This window comes from Sebastes fasciatus, chromosome 9, assembly GCF_043250625.1.
Source record: "Sebastes fasciatus isolate fSebFas1 chromosome 9, fSebFas1.pri, whole genome shotgun sequence".
NCBI lineage: Eukaryota > Metazoa > Chordata > Actinopteri > Perciformes > Sebastidae > Sebastes > Sebastes fasciatus.
The window spans coordinates 25,455,087-25,477,013 of record NC_133803.1 but is presented as its reverse complement, the minus strand read 5'-3'; the positions used below and the strand labels follow the sequence as shown (position 1 = coordinate 25,477,013).

Here is a 21,927-nt window from a genome sequence, read left to right as displayed (position 1 = left end):
AGGTAATTCATCAACACTCTCCAGCTGAACGAGCGACTAACTGACCTGTGATCTGTGCTGCAGACCCCTCCCTCCAGTCGTCCTATCCTGCCTTTGTAATGTACACGTCCCTCATCTATAGAAACATGACTACTCCTGTTTACACCACTCTGAAGGGGGTAAGTGCAACTTTACAACTTATATGTTTGTGTTGTTTTTATAAGTTGAATTTGATATACAGTATTTTTGTCTCTATCTATGACTGTGTGTACCAATGCTGTGCTGTTGACCACCGCCCCACTTGCATCTTGCAGAAAGCCGCCCTGCTGAGCAGCAGTCCGTTCTCAGACGAGTCGTCCAGCTCCGAGGAGTCGTCCAGCTCGGGAGAGGAGGACGGCTCCCACTGCAGCTCCCACACCTCCTCCAGCTCCCGCAAGGACAGCAGCCCAGGCAGCCCGCGCTCCCTCAAGAGAGGTACAGCACCGCAGATATAAAACAGTGTACAACACACACATACTGGAAGGTTATTTAGAAAGTTAAAGCTGTCCTTGATCACAGCAGCTGCTGTAATGGTCAACCCTAAAACAATCACGATAAATATTTAATCTAAAAAGTAGATATTTACAGTCAAACGAATGTAATGAGCCTGAACAAGGGCAGTAGATCAGGGTTATTATAGTAAACTAAAACTGAAACTAAAACAAAAATAAGCAGTGAAAACCATTTTTAGTAAACTGAAACTAAATAAAAACTATATTCTTTATGAAAAACTTAACTGAAACGATATTGGTTAAAATAAGAATACAAATTAACGTAAATTAATTTTAGTTTTATGGAAAAAAGGGAGACGGCGTGAATATCCGTCAACTCTTCTTATATTGAACCACAGAAATTGAACGGACTTGACCTTCCACGAGTTTACTTCACAGTTAATCCTTTTTGTTTTTCACATGCAGTCTGGTTTTGTAGAATTAAATAACAAGAACATGATTTCAATAATGTAGTAGATCAAATGCCATTTAACCACCAAGCTATTCAGCTCAGGTCTAATGTTAACCAACTGAAGGACATTGTGGCCATTTCTACACAGTTCTCCAACCATGTATTTTGCATGAATATGTAGCTACATACTTCTGAGATATTATACCTGGATCTAACAAAAACAAACAAACTAGATATATAAAAACTAAAACTAAACCTTTCTGAAAAACTGAAACTAAACTAAAAGGAAATAAAAACGAATTCAAAACTATTATAACCTTGTTGTGGATGTGTATAATTATATATTACGTTGTCAACTACATTACTCTTCCTTCTCCTCCAGCTGTGTCCATGTCTTCAATGACATCGGAGAGCGACTACGCCATCCCTCCTGACGCCTACTCCACCGACACAGAGTGCTCTGAACCGGAGCAGAAACTCCCCAAGACCTGCTCCTCAGCCAGCGACAACGGCAAGAGCGTGAGTCAGTGTGAACGTCCCTGAATGTGTTCTTAGGGGGAGATCGGCCTGTTGATTATCGGCCTCCCCCGGGACACAAGCTCTTGTGTTACATGCTGACGTGTCGTCTTTTGGGGCGAACTTGAGTCAGGACTCAAGTCTTCATAAGCAAGTCACTGCACAATGCAGTAACACGGCAGTAGTTCTACCAGATTTACCTTTCAAGGCTGTATTTTATTAAATAGGTCAGACAATGTCCTTTCGATGCATTTTTGGGAATGAATTGATTTTGTATTTGACATACATTTTAATCTTTGGGCTTTGGGGGAAGGTATAAAGTACTTCCAAGTCAAAAGGCTCAAGTCCAAGTAAATTCAGCACGAGTCACTGGTGTTAAAGTCCAAGTCACGTCTAAAGTCATCAAATTTGTGACTCGAGTACACACCTCTGGTAAGAGGGAACATTAACTCTTCCCTCCTCTGCACTGTAACTGAACGTTGTACGACCTAAAACTGAGCAGTGTTGTATCTTTCTAGGAACCGATGGAGAAGTCAGGCTACCTGCTGAAGATGGTGAAGACCTGGAAGAAAACTTGGAAGAGACGCTGGTTCGTCCTCAAAGACGGAGAGCTGCTCTACTACAACTCACCTGTGAGTACTTTTATACAACATTTGTTTCATTGTGTTGCTTTATTATGAGAGTCACATCATTTGAATGTTTTTGAACGTTTGTATGTCTTTTATATTGTATATCTTTAGTTTCTTTTTGTTAAATGTGGTATGAATGGTGTTAATCTGTCGTTCTGTTGACAGACCATTCGTATTTATTCAGCTCAGTGGATGGAGGTCTGTATCTAACTGTATAATTCTCCCATAGAGTGATGTGATCAGGAAACCTCAGGGTCAGATCGAGGTCAACGCCACCAGCAGCATCGCCCGTGGAGACGGAAAACAAGTCCTCCAGGTATTTTTCGTCTACGATTGAATATGTTTAGCTACTCTACTCTGACACCTTTAATCCCAAATGCAGTATAATTCCCTTACCTCTTGTTTTTGTTGTTTTATTGTACCGTAGGTGGTGACAGGGAAGCGTGTGTACTACCTGAAGGCGGACTCTCCTAACTTGCTGGAGGAGTGGCTCAGGGTGCTGCAGAGCGTCCTCAGGGTGAAAGCTGCCAGTCCTCTCTTCACCCAGCCGGATATTCGCCCCGGCATGAAGGGACTGCTCATCAAGGTCCAACAACCTACCTTCAAATTTGAATTTGAAAAATAACATTTTAAAATATCAAAATGAAAATGTATGTGCTATATTTAGAATATGTTATTAACACCATCGTGTTTCATGTTAGATTGTCACTGTAGTCACTGAAATTAGTGACACTTGTGCTTGTTCCCTGACAGGTGAAGCACGGCTACTCTAAGCGGGTTTGGTGCGCTCTGATTGGCAAAACCTTGTACTATTTCCGCAGCCAAGAGGACAAGGTAAGATTCCACATAAAATCTCACGGTGTTAAGATTAACAGGATGAAGAGACAGAACTGTAATGCTCTCGTCTGGTTCATATTTTTGATGTTTTACCTGGAGTGGCGTACTCTTCTGATGCACTGAAAATCTGTATTACATTGTAATTGGTTCAACAGAAAAGAGCTTTATTTCAGAGGTGCATCACAAAAGCTGTGTTTGTGTGTGTTCATGTGTGTGTTCCCAGTTCCCCCTGGGTCAGATTAAGCTGTGGGAGGCGCGGGTGGAGGAGGTGGACAGGTCGAGAGATTCAGATGACGACCTGAAGGCGTGTGGGCGGGGCTTACAGGCGTCACCTTTCACCATCGCCATCCACCCACAAGAGCAGGGACCGACCTACCTGCTCATCGAGTCCCGCCACGAAAAGGTCAGTCACTCTGAAAGTTCATCTATTTTTGTCATTGTTGCAATTTTTTCTGTTCTGCTGTTCCGAGTCAATTAAATTGTATTTATGTATCACAAATCACAAATGTTCCTCAAGGGGCCAGAGATTAGTCATCAAGACAGTAATGCCTTATTACTTATATTTTCTATTACTGAAGTTTGAGTTTCTGTTTTAGGATTTAAGATCCTACGAAAAATTGACTGTTGCTGAAGTTTAAACTGAAAGGTGAAAGCCTAATTCTGTTCTCAGTAAGAGTGTTAAAATGTGTGTATTTCTTGTGCCTCTGGTATCAGTGCTGTTACTGTTTGTGTCTGTAGAATTCGTGGCTGTACCATCTGTCTGTGGCAGCGGGCACCACGGTGGGAAAAGTCGGCACTGAGTTCGAACAACTGGTGGGAAAACTCTTCCAACTGGACGGAGATCCAAGTAAGAATTTCCTACAAATTACTTTCTTTTTTGTTGTGTTATTGATTGTGCCCATTTCTGCCAGTAAAAGGAAGAAATAAGATGAAAACTTAACCTTTTGATAGTTAGTATCTCAAAATGACTTACAATTTGTATATAGGTTATTTCCTATACGTAAATTTCCCCTGCTTTATTTGAGCTTATTTCTCTTATACATATCTTACTTACCTATATGAACTATTTGACGCTCAGTGCTGCTTGATATACAGTATGTGCTCTCATTTTTGTATGTCATACAGTGGTTGGGAGGGGGGGCTTACATGATATTTTATTTTGACTCTGTAAATCTTGTAATCTGGAAAGCACTTTGTGTTTATGCTTGAAAATTGCTATATAAATAAAAAATATTATTATTATTATCATATAAATGTATTTTGAAAAACCTCCATAGGGGCGTTATTACTCACTGTAATCTGTGTTAACAATTTAAGCATGCTCCGTCATGCTTATTTTCCTTGCTTTGCTTGTGAGGAACGTGTCTGTTTTTAAATACATCCTTAAATTATATGATCTGATTGTGAGAACCAAAGTTCTACGATAAAAATCAGTGAATTAATTTGTTCTTTTTTTTTATTTAACATGCAAAACAACATGTGGAGAAAAGGTACTGGTGTTAATACTTTAGAGCAGCCTCCTTATTGAGTTTAAGTTATTTAAAGTTTGTCTTTTCCAACTTTTATTTGATCTTTTACTTAATTTGTTTGTCATTCAATTTGTTTTTGTTAGTAGTCATTTTTTTAAATGTACTTCTGAGTCTTTGTACTATATGTACGTCTTTTTCTGTCTTTCTTTTTTCCTTTTGTATGGAGCACATTGTATTTTATTAATTTCTGTGACATGTGCTTATTATTGTCTTTATCTAACAGTGTGTCTCTTTGTGTTTCAGACTCTCAGATCTGGAGACATCCCATGTTGTGTTTCAGTAAGGAAGCTCTGTTGTCTCCTCTCACCACGCTGCCTTCGCAAGCTCTGCAGACGGAGGCCGTTAAACTCTTTAAGGTTATTTAAGATAAGCAGTTTCATCCACAATCAAAGAGAGTGATCTCTCCCTTCCTATCTTCCTGCGTCTGTCTTTTAAACTCTTAACTATCATCCATCCTCAGACTTGTCAGCTTTTCATCAACGTGGCCATCGATGCTCCGGCCATCGACTATCACGTCTCTCTGGCCCAGAGTGCTCTGCAGGTGTGTCTGACCCACCCCGAGCTTCAGAACGAGTTCTTCTGCCAGCTCATCAAACAGACCCGCAGGAGGCAGCCACACGGCCATCCAGGACCGCTGCAGGTTGGCACGCTCACCACACGGCGGCAGCAGCAGCACGTGTTATTTACTGCAAACACTGACGTCTGAAAGTACAGGGTGTCTGAAAATGTTTGAAATCAACACTTTAAATTAAATTAATGGTTAATTAAAATTTAGTTAATAGTTATTTATTGTTAACAAACCATGAAATTATAATTAATAATGTTTACTAATTATTAGTAATGCTATAATTTATATTATTTTAACAGATTATTGTTGCACACATTATAACATGTTATATACTATATTATAGGTGTTTTTTAATGATTAAGAAATTGTTTGTAAAACATCTATAAACGTTACATAGACAGATATTTGTAACACTTTGTTAATGGTTAATAATTGGTGTGTAAGCAATCTATAACATTATTTGGATGGCTGTTATAAAGCTGCAACTGATGATTATAATACTTTGTTAAATTATTAATAAATACATTGTAAAGCATCTATAAGCATTATTAAGATAGATCGTTAATACTTTGTCAATGGTTAATAATTGGTTTCTGTTCCATCTATCTGTAATGTTTATAGATGTTTTACAAATGATATCTTAAAAGATTACAAGTAATTTGGTAATAACCAACAAATACTTAATATAGTATATAAAATGTTATAATGTGTGCAACAATAAACTGTTAATAGTTTACTAATGTAATCAGAATGAAATCGTTATCGTCTCTTATCAGCTACGATACAATATATAATTTATAAACAATTAAAATAAAATAAAACATTTCATATTACATATATATATATATATATATATTTGTGTGTATAAATAATTAAAATATTATTTTTTTATTTCATATTATTTATTTAATTATTTCATATTACACAAACTACTGATAAAATAACAAAAATTATAGCATTTCTAATAATAAGTAAACATTATTAATCATTATTTAAATTTTTTTTAACATAAAAGTAACTATTAACTAAGTTTAATTAACTATCAATTTACCATTTATAAATGATGGTTATTATAAAGAGTTACCAGATTTTTTAAAAAGTGCTTAGAAAAAACATGGATCCAATCAGTTTAAAATCATTTCAGTCTGTGTGGTGTCACAAACCAGGCCGCATCGCTTTGACAAGAGAGGGAGATCCACATAACCAAGCCAATTAACAAATTATTTATTAACTTAAAGACAATATAAGAGGAAACTTTACTAAGAGTGGCATGTGGAATCTGTAAGTTTAGCAGTTTAAGTGAGAGCATGAGTGGAAAATTGTAGTTTTGTATTCTGGAGCGACACAAATAACACCAACCAAATGGGAGGAGATTAACCAGCAACTGATTTTTAAAAGCGCTGTGGCACACAGGGCCCAGGTGTTGTCTATTCACTGATGATCCTCTGCCACGCCTCTCTCCAGTACCTGCAGGGAAAGCAGCCACAAAAAAAAACAAGGCAGGCAGGGCGGAGAGGGTTGTCACCGTGGCTTAATCACAGCTCTATGTTTAAAACTGTACTTTAGAAGAGCCATATGTCTCCCTTATGTTGGCATGATTACCAAAAGAGCTCTCAAAGAGCAAGTCCTCAAGAGGCATTGAAATGTACACCTGCTTTTGAAATCTCTGCTGTAGTCATGTGATCTTCCACATCCAATAACCAGATATACCAGTAACGCCAGCAGAGGGCAGAAGTTAAAGTTTGAATGTTCAGGGTTTGAAACCTGTTGGTTTCAAAAGAGAAATTCCAAAGTGTGATTATGTCTCAGACAGTTACAGGATTTAAAGACAAACAGGATGAGTCACAGTAACAGTCCGGTGGTTTCTTTATGACCGTGTACATGAGTGAACTCAGTGTCTGGTGCTTTCTGTTCAGATTCTCTGTCTCATAGTGGTGACAGTTTGTACTGAATGTGTGCTTGTATGTCATTCTTTAGGGTTGGCAGTTTCTAGCCTTGTGTGTGGGACTGTTTCTGCCTCAGCATCCGTTCCTCTGGCTGCTGCAGGTTCACCTCAAGAGACACGGGGACTCCAGGTGAGAAAACATCCATCAGGGGCCCCGAACACTAGCATAGAGAGCCAAGGCACAAAATGAAACAAAGTACAACATAACGCCGAATTCACACCAGAGCAACGGCGAAGTGCAGCCTGCGGCGAGCTGCCGTACAATGTCTATGAAAAGCTGCGGCGGCCGCTCCCGAGCTCAACAAGCTTTGGCCATTTGATTTTGTGGCAAAGTGTAGCCAAACTAATAGTTTGGAAAAGTGTAAAGTGTTGGGAAACTATACTTATTGCGGCGAGCCACATCGTCGCTGCCTGGTGTGAATTTGCTGTTGAAAACATAATCATTTAGAAACATCACAAAAACAATAAAAAACATTATCAAGTCTGGAAATAAATCAATACAAATATTGAAACATTTTTGTGCTTCTATTAACAAGGGCTGCAACTGAAGATTATTTTCAGTTGTAATTAAACTGCTCATTATTTTCTCATTAATCAATTTTATCTATAAAATGTTTGGTAGTTTCCCACAACCCAGTTCTTCAGATGTCTTGATTTGTACAAATTTGCACTGAGCAGAAAATCCTCACATGTGAGAGGCTGGAATCAGAGAACGTCTCCAGTTTTTGCTTGAAAAATGATTAAAACCAAATTAATCGATCATATTAGTTGCTAATTAATATTCTGTAGACCTACAAATGATTAATCGAGTAATCGTTTCAGCTCTAAAATGAACTTGTCCTGAATGTCTTACATACTATACTTAGATAATACTGACATGGTGTTATTATGGAGCCGGCCTGTTACATAAATCCTGCTGCCCTAACGTCTGTGGGAGCCTCTGCTGTACTAAAGCACATTATTCTTCTCTATGGGAGTGATTCACAGAAGCATAAAGCAGACTACAGCGTCTGTCACAGTTTACTGCTCTAGTCTGCATGTATTTGAATACAATTTGGATGCTCTTCCCATTACTTCCCTCCAGGGATAAACTGAAGGGTAAATCAACTTTAACTCAGTTTATATACCTCAGCTCAGGGAAATATAGTTCTTTATGTACTGAAAGGAACAGTGTGTAACACTTCAGGGGATCTATTAGCAGAAATGGAATATAATATTCACAACTATGTTTTCATTAGTGTATAATCACCTGAAACTAAGACTCATTGTGTTTTCGTTAGCTTAGAATGAGTTGTTTATATCTACATGGGGAGCGGGTCCTCTTCACGGAGTCCACCATGTTGCTCCACCATGTTTCTACAGTAGCCCAGAACGGACAAACCAAACACTGACTCTAGAGAGAAATTTTCACGTTTTTATGTTACCTGAAGGCCACCGTAGTTCTCCGACACGCTTGTAAAGCTGCAGTAATGTGACGCCGTCCGACTTCCGTTGCTCCTAAAATAGTGTTATTATGGTAAGGACGGCCTCTGAGCGAGGAGAACGGCGTTCGGCGAGAACGGTTTTACACTCGGCGGCTCAGGGATGAGTGAGCGGAGGGGTTCTCTGTTGATTGCAATCTGCAGCCATACCACTAGATGCCACCAAATCCTACGCACTGTACCTTTAAATTAGACTCAAATAAAGACGCACATTACCGATTATACATATATAAACATACTCAGTTTTGCTCATCACGAGGAGGACTACTCAGCCTGTGAAAACAGTAGTTATAGTATAAGTATAATGTCTTCTGTGGCTCTGGAGGAGATTTGTCAAGTCTGAGAAAATAAAAACCTTGATGATGTCATCGGGGTTATCTTGGATAACAGTAGTTATTTTTAAGAGAAAAACTAAACTGGTGTGGAGCTTGATGTGGGCGTTTACCAGTCAGGGAAGGCCTAACGTAAGCTTTGTTTATATTTGCGCCAGGCACCGTGGTGCAGGCTATGAGCATGCACAAAGGCGTTTATGCTCAACGCGTTGTTCGTTGCAGTATTTTCTGAAACGCCAGAGGGCGTACAAACAAAATATTCTGTGAAGAAGCAACAAGTCAACAAGTTTTACCGGCTAAACACCATAAACCAAACTCCTCAATGCCGAGGAGGACTTGTAATTAACTGTAAACTCATATCTCATATTCATGGACATACTTTATCGCCTTTATACAATCCCTGTAAAGAAAGGAGTCAAGTATTAACGGTATTATAATGAAACAAAGGTTGAAAAGTTTAATATCCTATAAACAATTTGATTTGACTGGCAAAATATTACTCAAATGTAGATTTATAAGATCTAAGAGCATTTAAAAACAAACTGGCCGTCTTTCTAATTCACTATTTAACTTCTTAATTGAAGTTATTTGCTTTTATCTTATTGTGGTAGTCATGTCTGAAAGGCAATGCATGTGCTTGGTTACAAAAATTCAGAGGTGCACAACCAAGCGCTGCGACAACTTGTGGAGCTAATACATGATAATGTAATTTTTTGGCTCACGCACCCTCTCGCCGGAGATACAGCGAGCATAAACCTGACTCAAAGATGCTCTTGAGTGGCATTATGTGAAAAGTACGAACATTGTTCTCCAAACGTATATCAGCATATGGTGATCACTAACTGGATTGATTGGATCATTTAGTGAACACAGCAATATTGTTCACATTTATTTTTATAATTTGTCCAAATTGTAGCTGCTCTGAGTGAATCCCAATGACAGTATTATATACCTCTGTATCCTCAGGACCGAGGTGGGTAAGTATGCCATCTACTGCCAGCGCTCTATGGAGCGGACCCAGCAGAAGGGCGAGAGGCAGGCCAGACCGTCCCGTATGGAGATCCTGTCCATCCTGCTGAGGAATCCCTATCATCACTCCCTGCCATTCAGCGTCCCCGTTCACTTCCTCAATAACACCTACCAGGTAGTAATAATACACACACACAGGAAGATAGATAATAATAATAACAACAGTGAAGGCTTCAAAGCTAGTACATGCTAATTTGGTTTGAATCTTGCTGCTACATTCACACATCGTGGCCTTGAGGCACTCACAGTTTACACACGGCCCACTGTAAATAGTTGGCGTGTTTCATTTGCATGTCATGCACATGCTCTCTTGCTTCACTGCCACACCCGAACATCTACCTGTACGTTCTGAGTCAGGGTTTCTCTTAAGGAAGTATTTGTTTTTGTCATTCCCTGCCTCTCTCTCTCTGTGTGTATGCCTGCAGGAAATGATGACATCATAGCCTAGTATCAGCTCTGGGGACAGTTGCATAAAAATAGACCTAGTCTTTGTCTTAATATAACTTTGAGACAGACACTTAAATGTACCTGTTGCATAAAGTTTCCTTATGAGTGACCAATGTAAGACTGACTGAGATAGCCTGATGCATTATGGGTGAAATAAGACACTTCACAGAAGAGAAAAATGTCAGATGCAACAGCGACACCACACCAAGTGTGGGAAAAAATGATAAAAAAAGGTGAACAGCATAAATCCAATGGTCGTTAGAACCGTTTAAGATGTTCAGAAACAAGAATACGGTACAAGAATCACAAAACATTCTGGATAAACAGTTGAAATAGTTATCTAAAAGTTAACGTTAGCTAAAAGTAATGGATAAACAGTTGAAATATTAAGCTTCTAATAGATTGTTGACTGTTGCCATAGTAACAAAGCTCTCAACTCAGGCTTAGCCAACTTTGCTATCGAGTTTAGATTTGATCATGTCAATATGTCTGAAAATGTTTTTGTTTTTTTAACTCTTAAGTGGTTACAAAATAAGAACAAAACAAGGAGCTTAACAGTCGTGATCATTGTCATCACTTTCATATTTCTATAGGTGGTGAGCTTCGATGCTTCGACCACAGTGGACGAGTTCCAGTGTCGCCTCAACCAGGACACCGGCATCAGGAAAACGGGGCTCTCTGGTTTCAGCTTGTACACTGATGACCCCACTGGACGAGAGCTGGAACACTGTCTGCAAGGAGGCATCAAGGTGCATCTTCTATTCATGTGATGACGATTACCTTTTGAAGACAGGAACACTTAATGCAAATGTGTCTTCTTCGTATCGCCTGCAGGTTTGTGACATTATCTCCAAATGGGAGCAAGCCTCTAAGGAGATGCACACCGGCAAGTCTGAGAACACCAGGACGGTCCGCCTCACCTATAAGAACAGGTAGAGAAGGACCCAAATAGATTAACATTCATATATGCTAATGTCAGGTTCAATCAGGTGGCAACCTCCTGGTCTGAGAAGTGAAGCCAATGCTGAAGTGCCTCAAACTTGCATTCTTTCTAACAGCCAGCAGGGGGCGACTCCTCTGGTTACAAGAAGAAGTCTGATTGTATAGAAGTCTATGAGAAAATGACCCTACTTCTCACTTGATTTATTACCTCAGTAAACATTGTAAACATCAGTTTATCGTCTCAATCGCTAAATTCAAGTCTTCTTCAATACAGCATGATGTTCATTTAGTAAATTATGGTCCCATTTAGAGTCAAATAGACCATAAAGCAGGGTATGCTTTAGGACGTGGCTACCTTGTGATTGACAAGTCGCTACCTGTCATTGATTAATTTTGATAATGGTTCACTTTACAGGAATACAACAGCAGAATGTACTTTTACTTCATTTACTCTAATGCGTCTCAAAGCAATGCTCATTTTTTAAAGCTCAACTTTAGGGGAGACCAAACTCTTTAGAAATACAACACAAACAAATCAACAATGTACCATTCATCTATCATTTATGTCTGTATTTTCCAAATTATCTCCTTCGCTTTGCTTCTCTTTCACTTTTACTTTTCCACCTGCAGGCTGTACTTCTCTCTCCAGGTCAGGGGGGAGTCAGAGAGGGAGAGATTGCTGCTGGCTTATCAGACGAATGAGGCCATCGTAGCGGGACATTTCCCTGTTAACAAGGAGCTGGCTCTGGAAATGGCTGCCCTGCTGGCCCAGGTCTGAAAGTTACAACACTTACGTTTTTATTCATCTTTTAAATGTGTACAGTATGTCCCAAAGTCATTTAAAACAGTGATAAATATTTCATGTGTTATTGTTTGGTAGACCAGACCCCACCCTAAAAACCAACACAGTATAACACTTACTGTATATGTCTGTGTTTAGGTGGAGTTTGGGGACTTTGAGCGTCCCTTCTCTGCTCCAGGATCAGCCCAGACCAAGTCTAACCAGACCCTGAAACAGGTTCTGGACCGACTTTACCCTAAACATTACCGCAGGACCACGTCTGAGGAGCAGCTCAGGTACCAGAACACACATTTCCTACTTCCTTGTGTGTGTGTATCTATTTATTTACATGGCTATATATATTAGATATTGTCTGTTAACTCAGTTATAATGTCATAAATTGAAGGTTTCCATCAGAGGAAGTTGCTCCCTGGCAGTTAATGCCTTAATTTCCTGTCATAATCCTGAACACACAATAACTAATCAGTTTTTGCATCATTCATCCAGTCCGATCAGATCTCTGTGGAAAGTTTTTTTATTTTACATTTAATCAACGGAAAGGAGGTCTAAAAGCTGTTGAATTAAACCATAGGAATCTTTTAAGTTATGCATCATGAGCAATTTCAAAATGAACACAGTTGTCATGATAGATTTAAGCAATCAAATGAATATAATGGATGTATTTCCCCCCTCACCCCTCTCAGACAGCTGCTGCAGCGTCTCTCGGCCCGCTGGGCCTCCCTCAGGGGTCGAAGTTCTTCCGAGTGTGTCAGGATCTACCTGACCGTTGCCAGGAAGTGGCCTTTCTTTGGTGCCAAATTATTTGAAGCAGAGGTAAGTGTGTGTGTGAACTGTAATCTCTTTGACATTAAAAGCTTTTTATCATCAGCCTGGAGATACAGTGGTTATAAAAAGTCTGCACAGCCTCATGAAATGTAAATGTAAAGACAGAAATTACAACAACGTAAATGTCAGACTTGTTCCATCTTTAATGTGATTTTCCATCAAACAAAAATCCAGGGGAAAAAAAATTATAGTTATTATCCATCGTATAGTCAATGTTACAAAGTATTGTTATTCGCTTTCAAATTAAAAACATGATACAATGTTGAACAATTATTAAAGGCCAACATATAAACTGTCTGCATACAGAAAAGAAAGAACTGAGAAAGGAAAGAAATAACCAGCTCTGTACAATGTGGCTGTTTCTAATATTGTATACTAGGCAATGCAATTCAGTACAACACCACAAATGACCATCAAGTTGAGCTAGAGACCATCTGCTGTGACGCCAAATCGGGCCAGGAGCATAAAGTGGGGAAGGGGCCTAACTTCTGGCGCCCTTGCTCGGACCACACCCATCTCCAAACTCAACCTTCATGTTGATGTCAACTACACACCTGTAAAGTTTCGTGACTGCATCTTGCACGGTTGTGATGCTATGGTGGTGACAAAATCTGTCCACAGACAGAGAGACAGAAATATAAACACCTGGAAAAGTACTCAAAACCTCCTCTGTGGTAGTTCCTGCTTCAGTGGGCGTCTCCAGGACCAGATTTCGACATGATGACACACGCACACAGACTCACAAGGTGAAAACAATACCAACGTCAGCTGGTAATTAGCATCTCGCTGACACATCGTCAAGAAAAACTGATTGTACTGTACTTGTAGAGGGGTTTTCCATTTTTTTGGTCACGGGTACAGCGATGTCACAGCTGTGACTGTGTTCACAGCGGTGTACAGTACAGACTGCAGGATGATTCAGATACAGTCATTATATTTTACTAATAGGAGTTATAGTCCACCCAAAACATACAGTATGTCCACATCATGTGTCTTGGTGAGGATCAAAACAGTGACATTGTAATAGGATTGTATACTGTAGCACACTGGTTTCCAACCAGGGGGTCCCGTCCCCCACTAGTGGTCGCCGAATTCTTCACGAGGGGTCACGAGAACTTCTTGACTTTAAGGGGTGTAAGACAACTTTTAAGAAAAAAATACAGTTGGCCTATATCTCAGCATTTCATTCATTTCTGTGAAGAAAACTAAATTAAATTGTTATTTTTAAAGTTTGGATTATTATTTAAGATATAAACAGGAAAAGGTCACGGTGAAGACCTGAACACAAGTTCTATTCACAGAGCCTTCCCTCTCTGCTAAACAGCCTCATCTTGCATTAGAAAAGTGTGTCTAATAGAGCAATGGCCAAACGTCAGGGTGAAGAAAACACTGATTATGTCAAAAAAGAAGCCTATTAAGTATGTATGATTGTTAAAATTAAAAAAAATAATAATACAGACTGAGAATTGTATTAAAAGTTCCTAAAAATAACAGGAAAACTCATCTCTGATGCAATATTCACAGCAATATTCATCCAAATCTCTCATTTTACACAAACTTCCTGCAGTTATAATGTTCACTATTTGGGTTAACTCTACAGTTTATCAGTTGTTCTGTACTGATATTGTTATGCATTGAATATAATATGAAATATCCATAAAATATGTCACTTAGTCAGGGGTCGTCAGTTTTCTAAATTATAGTAGAAGGGATCCCTTAAGGAAAAAGGTTGGGAACCACTGCTGTAGTACAGTATACTGTTTGTATTTACTCACAGTATATCATTGTAGTATAATATGAAAGTTAATTCTCTCTTCCGTTTCTCTCTGTGTGTTTAGTCCATCACTCCGTCTCCAGAGCAGGGAGCACGTGTTTGGCTGGCGGTGCATGAAGACGGTGTCAGCGTTCTGGAGCTCAACTCTGTCGTAAGCATCTCTGCTGTTGTACTGTTGTATTTCTTCTCCTTGATTCCCTGTTAATATTACTAGGGCTGCATAATTAATCAAACTTTTATCGAAATCGCAATGCGGCCTACTGCAATTCTCTAATCGCAGGATGAGGATGAAATCGCAATATTTATTTAAGGCAAAATGTGTGTCAAAATACCATTTTAAATTAAATATTGTGGTGCTGCAGAGATGTCCTGGCCTACACATCATATTCTACAGACTTAAGAAAACATCTTTGTTTGGTACAGATCACCGCAAAAAAATCCCTCCATAATTAAATCAATATGTTTTTCAATGAAGAGAATTATGATCATGTAAAACCATCATTCCCTGTAATATCGCAAATCATATCGCAAATGCAATATCAGTCAAAATAATCGCAATTAGACATTTTTTCAAAATTGTGCAGCCTTATAAATGAATAAGAATAGAGGTGGTATTTACTAGTCATGCAAACAGTGGAGCATGAAATGGTTTTGAATATTAAATAAACTCATTTGATGCATGGTGGTTTTGATACTGAACAGTAAACACATATCAAAGCAGTGTTTTATTTAAGAAGCTAGTATGCGTCCAGTTTTTATGTGGTTTAAAATCACTTGTAATTTAGCTAATTTTGAAATGCACGTCACATTAGTTGGACTAAAAGAAGGGGAAGAAGATGTGGAAACTTGCTGTCACTTGCTCACACACAGTAACATTTAGGTCATATATGAAGCTGTAAATATTGGGTGTAGTAATATATGATTTTTGAGATGTTTTCTGTGCATCTGTGTGTTCAGAAGCCGCTGGTGTCCCACCCATACAAGAACCTGATGACGTTTGGAGGCTGCAAACAGGACTTCATGCTGGTTGTGGGTCAGAGCATCGGTGCCAACGCCAGCAAAGACAAACCTACAGAGAAACATCTGTTTGCTATGGACGCCTCCAAGGTTAGTGAGAGATGAACCTTGATGAGTGGAGTTTATCACATCCTGACCATTCAGACTCTCAAGAGGGATTTTTGATCTTGGGTCGAACAGTCCCGTATGTTGCCCTTGAAAAAAAATGTACTCTTCAGAAAGTTCTATCACTTTCCTGCTATCATTATATTGCAGCTCTTCATGTGCCTTCATCAGCTGAAACAGACCAATTTACAGTGAATTTACAGTCACTCATCCACGAATACACACGCTGACTTCCCTTTTTGTTTGTGTTTCCTCATCAGATAAGGGAGCTCACCCTCCTCATCTCCAGCTACGTCAACAGCGCTCATCAGCAGAAGGCCGCTGCCCACCACCTCTCCGCCCCGGCTCTGATGGTGGCCCAGCCCATCAGCCTGAAGAGCAAAGAGCTGAGGAGCAAATCCCCACCAGCGCTGGGACGCCCCAGCAAGACGCCCACGCTGCTCTGATCTCTGACAGAGAAATATTCACTTTACTGAGCTGCCTTTTACCTTATTTAAATATAAAAATGAAGGATTTATCTACAGATGCATTGCCACACAGCTCTTCTTTCTTATAAGTCTGATGCTGTCCGGGCACTTCTCTGCCAAAACCATGGGTGCGCCATCCAGATGAGTTTGGACTCGCCTCTCTCATGTGTTTGGTATAATTTGATGTGCTGAGATTGCAGCCGTTTACTGACATCATCATACAGGATTTCTGGAAGTTTTTGACCTTTTAATTTTAAGCAGTTAATTCCTGAGAGGTGATTTTGAAACCGGAGCTGTGTATGTGGGTACAAAGGTGTCTCGAAACAACTTTGCTTAACAATCTCCAAGGACATTTTCGGTCTCCCTGATGAATGCGTCACTTTTATGTGCCGACTCCAAAGAGAAAAAGTCAACACTATTTATTGACAGACTGAGCTGGCGTCTCATTAACGCCTCATTAATCTATCTGTGCTGTGCGGTACATTTCTTTTTGTACAGATGCTCTTTGAAGTAGTCTTTTGTATTACCGACTTAAAAAACAATGCAGTCATACACAATGTAGAAGAGGCTTTGTTAAGGGATAATTAACAGGGTGTTTTGGTATCTTTTTTCTGTCCTCCTGTAGGGCTCAATGACTCTAGCAGGAACTAAAACCCTCACAGTGTTCAGATATCGTTGTATAATGAACAATATGATGAAAGCAGGAGGCAACACTGCAGCTGAAGAACGCTGTTGAAAAAGTGAGTTCACGTTTGCGATGCAGTGGATGTGATTGAAGAGCGGGTGAGTCGGTTGTGTCGGGGAAAAGACCGGTCTATAAGAGGACACCAGTTTGGACCCTGTGTGCTCTGAGTTACTGAGTAGCCAGGAGAGTGGTGGAACTTTAATCATGTACAAATACTTCAAGCCTTCCTGGTGGAGGGAATATCTGAAATCAGCGAGTGTGTTTCACGTAACGTCATTTAGAGAAGTAACGCAGGGTTGACGTTAATATAGAGGAAGATGGTAAGAGGATGTGATAGATGTTGAGGGAACAGGTTGGTGGAAATGTTAATGGGTTAAAGAGGAATATATTATTCTGTTCTGTTTATTACCTGGCATGGCACAGAATATGAAGGTATTTTTAAGGAAGCCAGATCAGAAGTAGGTCAATGCAATGATTAATCTATTAGTTGTCAACTATTAAATTGATCGCTAACTATTCTGATAATCGATTAATCGGTTTGAATGACTTTTAAGAAAAGAAAAAAAATATTTTGAAAAACGCACTTTCCCAAATTTCTCATTCAACGACCCAAAGATGTTTAATTTACACTGATATAAAAGAGAGAAAAGCAGAACATACTCACATTTACCAGCAAATGTTTGGCATTTTTACTTGAAAAAATACAACACTTTTATTAGAATAGTTGCAGATTAATTTTCTGTCAATCGACTCATAGATTAATTGTTTCAGCTAGAGCTGCAACAGTTATCAGTTTGAGGACGTCATCTTGGACTTTTGGAAACAGATTTTCCCAATTTATTCTGACTTTTTACAGAGCAAACAACTATTTGATTAATCAAGAAGAAAATCAACAGATTAATCGACATTGAAAATAATCATTAGTTGCAGCCATAATCAGATGTAGAGTAGAGACACATGTAATTAGTTTAGTTTATATCTGAAGGGCAAATTAATAAATACACATTGTATAAGAAATGCCAGAATTAAGAGTATTTTTCATCTTGCCAAGGTGTTACAGAAGGCATCCTAAAATACATCAGAACAAAAACAGGGCATGCAGTTTAAAAGTCGTCCTAATCTACAGATAAACTGGAAAAACAGGAAAAAAAATTATGTAAGGTACTTTTTAAAAAGCTCCCAGTATTACCTCAAGATAAGTTTATTCATTGAGCACATTAAAAACAACAAATGTTGACCTTTACAAAGAGATTAGATAAAACACATGAATGATCAAGTAAAAACGCAGACGCTGATAAAAGAGAATACAGGTAAACTAAGAAAAGCATAGAGTATCTTGATAAAATCATGTATTGCACAAACAACAAAACACAATAAAAACAAAGTGTGTTCGGCATGTTTTCGTGATGACAATTAATAAGCTGATAATGAAAAGATGAGGGTCTTTAGACGGGTTTTATAAGTAACAAAGGAGAAGCGGGATCTAATTGATGGTGGCAAACTATTCCACAGTTTAGGGCCGACAGCTGAAAATGCTTGATCACCTTTTGTTTTTAACTGGGTAGGTGGAGCGGAGAGCAGTATTTGGTTACCAGATCTGAGGGATTGGGAGGTGGAATGGGGGAAGAGATGGTAGATGTAACCTGGTGCCAGTCCATGCGGTGCTTTAACCCTGTTTATTACATGGCTTTGTTGAATACTCGATTCTGATTGGTCAATCACGACGTTCTACAGTCTGTTATTTCTTTATAGCAGACCGTTGCTATGTATAACAGACCGTCGCTATATATAACAGACTGTTGCTATGGGTGCAGTTCTGACGTTGGACTCTGGAGGACCATTTTTGTGTCAATTTATTGATTTTTTAAGTAAGTAGCCGTGTAATAAGCGGGATGATATACAGCTAGCGGGTCATTGTTGTGAAATAAACCCCTTCAGGACGATGCAAGAGCCCTGAAGGGGTTTATTTCACAACAATGACCGGCTCGCTGCACATTATCCCTTACATACTGTGTGTATTGTCAGGTATTATATTTATTTGTCATATAAAATAATCATCCTTGAATTTACTGTACATGTCTAATGTTTGAATAAACTAAACTACAGCTAAACAGGCTACTGGTTTCAGTGTATAAACTCATCCGTCATATAAACAGTCCATCGGGCAGCGATCCAAATCCATAGAAACCATCACAGCCACTCATATTTTCCTACTTCCTACAGTTTGCCTCTGCGGCCTCGTCATTGGTGCGATCGTAGCTGACGTGTTGATACCTGCAGCAGGTCACTGACAGCAGGTGACACACCTCATTCCTGTAGTCTTTCACAGGAAAGAGAGAGAGGAGGAGGAGGAAGAAGAGGGGGGTGGGGGAGGATATATGACACCCGACCTGTCTGAACTAGTTAGAGACATGCTTTTGTCCCTGTGTTGCTATGGAGACGGAGGGAGGTCCCACGGGGGAGAAAAACTGGGTGAGGCAGGCAAGGGAACTAAGACATAGTAGACGAACGATTAATGATCTAGTGGTTAATAGTGTGCATTATCGAAACTGTAGAAATGGAGTGAAACGCATATTCATGTTTGCAAATCAAATGTATGCTGATATGTACTTTCAAAGTAAAGTTAAACATGTAGAATACACAGTTCAAAGCTATTTTTGCGTTGCCTTCGTGTCACATGGGAAATAAAGACCTTCACTGGGACTTCATTGCGACATAAAGGTTAAACAGGGACTGCGTCCCTAAAGCGCTGCCTTCAGCTGGAGCACACCCACACAAAACAAAAAACACTGATCGTGTTGTGACAGGAAACCCCGCGTCGTTTTTACCTCCACGGTTTCACCTACATGTCTGTTCATTGCAACACACCTGTTAATGGTTTGCTGTGAAACAAATTCCCACCTCACAATCTTTGCTCAAGTGAATAAAGGCTGCTGTCGTGTTGCTTTAAGTCGCTCTATACCAAGTATTTGTTGTGTACATACATGCTGCATGTGTTCGGTTATGAATGAGCCAGAACCTGACCGACAGGTTTGAACAGTTTCAGAGCTAGAAAAGACTAACCGCCTCCCTCTACGCCAGTGGTCTCAAACTCAATTTACCTGGGGGCCGCTGGAGGCAGAGTCTGGGTGAGGCTGGGCCACATCAGGTATTCCACAAAAAAAGCTTTGTTAAAAAAAAAACAATCTTCTCAAACGTCATTATTAACAGTTCTTTAACTTGAATGGGTTCTTCTGAACATGGCCTCTATTGCGTCTCCCACTTTTCCTGAAATTGTCTGTGCTCGTCACCAACCTTTCTCTTCACTGCAGGCTTTGAAAAAGACATGATTGGGGCTGTGTGACAAGATATATATTCATTCCACTTGGTGTCACTCCGCAATAAAGTTGTGCCTGCTGTGTTTGTGTTGCTCTGCAATTACACCACCAAACCGCTAGTTGGCGGCGGCGTCTCTATGAGTTTCCTCTTCTTCTTGTACTACAAACAGAAACTGAGCGGAGTTGGAGCTAATAACTGTTGAACCACAGAACTTTTACTGACATTACTGCAACGCCGAAAAGAGACAATATATCTGAGTGGATTTGTGTGAACAATCATTGAAAAGATGGAGGCAGAGAGAAGTAGAACTTGGTCCTGGCCGCTCAGCATCGCTGAGAGACTGGACCAATCACAGCTGTTGCGGTCTGCGTCGCCGCGACGTGTAGTTACATTTCTGGAGAGGTGCACGTCAGGCTACGGCGTCGATTCAACGCAGAAGTATAAATCAAGCTTTAATCAAGCTTATGCGATGTTACACGGGCGCTGCCATAGTTGTTGTGAAATGTTTCTCTGCTTGCATCAAGCCCGGCCGATTGCCCGTCCCCGGGAGCCATATACCCCGCTGTGATTGGTAGGTTCGTTCAGCTCGGGCTCGCGCAACAAAGGGACTTTCCACGGCAAACTGCCATTCACATAAAACTCGCGGGTTGAGGGCGCCTGGTTAGCTCAGTTGGTAGAGCGGGCGCCCATGTAACAAGACTTAGTCGTGACCGCGGCGGCACGGGTTCGAATCCGGCCTGTGGCCCTTTCCGCATGCACTCTCTCTCTCTCCCCCCTTTCCAAGACTCTATCCACTGTCCTGTCAATAAAAATGAAAATATGCCCCCAAAAAAAAAAAACTTTATAAAAATTTTTTTTTTTTAAAAATTTGCGGGCCGCACTAACATTAAACTTTCATATCAAGGTGGGGGCCACAAAATATCGTCTTGCGGGCCGCAATTGGCCCGCGGGCCGCGAGTTTGAGACCCCTGCTCTACGCCAACAGGTGTTGTCATATAGCAAGGTAGTCTCAGCCGACCAGTATCACCAATAAACACTCACATTCCTCAAGCCTGAGCTCAAACACGACCTATCTTTCAGTACATTCATGCTGGTTGAGAAGCAATCTACAGGTATTTTCTGTCAGAATGATATAGAATAAGTGTGAAAGAAGATTAATTATATAGGTGAGAGGGTATGAGAACAGCGTCAGTAAAGAAAAAGGTAACACCTGCACACTACTCCATGCCACAATATCTTTTATTGATCATGTTTCGATCCTGCCGGGTCAAAGTGCGGATCAAAACGTAGTCAATAAAAATACTGTGGCATAGAATAGTGTGCAGGCGTTGCCTTTTTCTTTCTAGTACAAGAGTGAACCATGAAAAGCAGAGATTCAAGTTTCCTTTAACGAAACAAATAACACCAGGATGTTCAAAACAGCTGCCACACCCTTTCAAAAACTCACCTGGGGTGGAAACCTGCCTTGAACTATCTCATGTAAACAACAAGCTCATTACAAACCACCATTATCTAGCAGCCATCTTATGCGAGACAAATAAGTGAGGAATTATGTCCTTGTACTGAAACCACCGAATGTTTGTGTTGACTTCATCAGGTTTGAGTATCAGCAGAACAATTTAGATTATGTATTAATGAAACATGCAAAATGGTGGCTTCCTCTAGTTTGTTCCCTTCCCCCACGTGACCGGCAGTACTTTTCCATTTCGTGACCAAATCCCTCATTACATTACAAAAGAAACATGCAAAACAACAATA

The 21,927-nt window shown here is 39.9% G+C and overlaps 1 protein-coding gene across 2 annotated transcripts in view; it reads left to right on the top strand.

The window, feature by feature from the left end:
- plekhh2 (pleckstrin homology domain containing, family H (with MyTH4 domain) member 2) overlaps positions 1-18,962 on the top strand; it is a 38,207-nt gene extending 19,245 nt beyond the window's left edge. For both annotated transcript variants that reach the window (XM_074646918.1, XM_074646917.1), the window contains exons 10-30: positions 64-158; positions 294-453; positions 1,304-1,440; positions 1,956-2,069; positions 2,296-2,382; positions 2,494-2,652; positions 2,820-2,900; positions 3,127-3,306; positions 3,642-3,750; positions 4,676-4,788; positions 4,893-5,072; positions 6,978-7,075; positions 9,725-9,902; positions 10,828-10,983; positions 11,069-11,166; positions 11,807-11,948; positions 12,117-12,253; positions 12,662-12,791; positions 14,642-14,728; positions 15,535-15,684; positions 15,960-18,962. In XM_074646918.1, the coding sequence (XP_074503019.1) occupies positions 64-158; positions 294-453; positions 1,304-1,440; positions 1,956-2,069; positions 2,296-2,382; positions 2,494-2,652; positions 2,820-2,900; positions 3,127-3,306; positions 3,642-3,750; positions 4,676-4,788; positions 4,893-5,072; positions 6,978-7,075; positions 9,725-9,902; positions 10,828-10,983; positions 11,069-11,166; positions 11,807-11,948; positions 12,117-12,253; positions 12,662-12,791; positions 14,642-14,728; positions 15,535-15,684; positions 15,960-16,145 (2,777 nt within the window). In that variant the 3' untranslated portion in view covers positions 16,146-18,962. The remainder of the gene's footprint in view (positions 1-63; positions 159-293; positions 454-1,303; positions 1,441-1,955; positions 2,070-2,295; positions 2,383-2,493; positions 2,653-2,819; positions 2,901-3,126; positions 3,307-3,641; positions 3,751-4,675; positions 4,789-4,892; positions 5,073-6,977; positions 7,076-9,724; positions 9,903-10,827; positions 10,984-11,068; positions 11,167-11,806; positions 11,949-12,116; positions 12,254-12,661; positions 12,792-14,641; positions 14,729-15,534; positions 15,685-15,959) is intronic.
- The last annotated feature ends 2,965 nt before the right edge of the window (positions 18,963-21,927 follow it).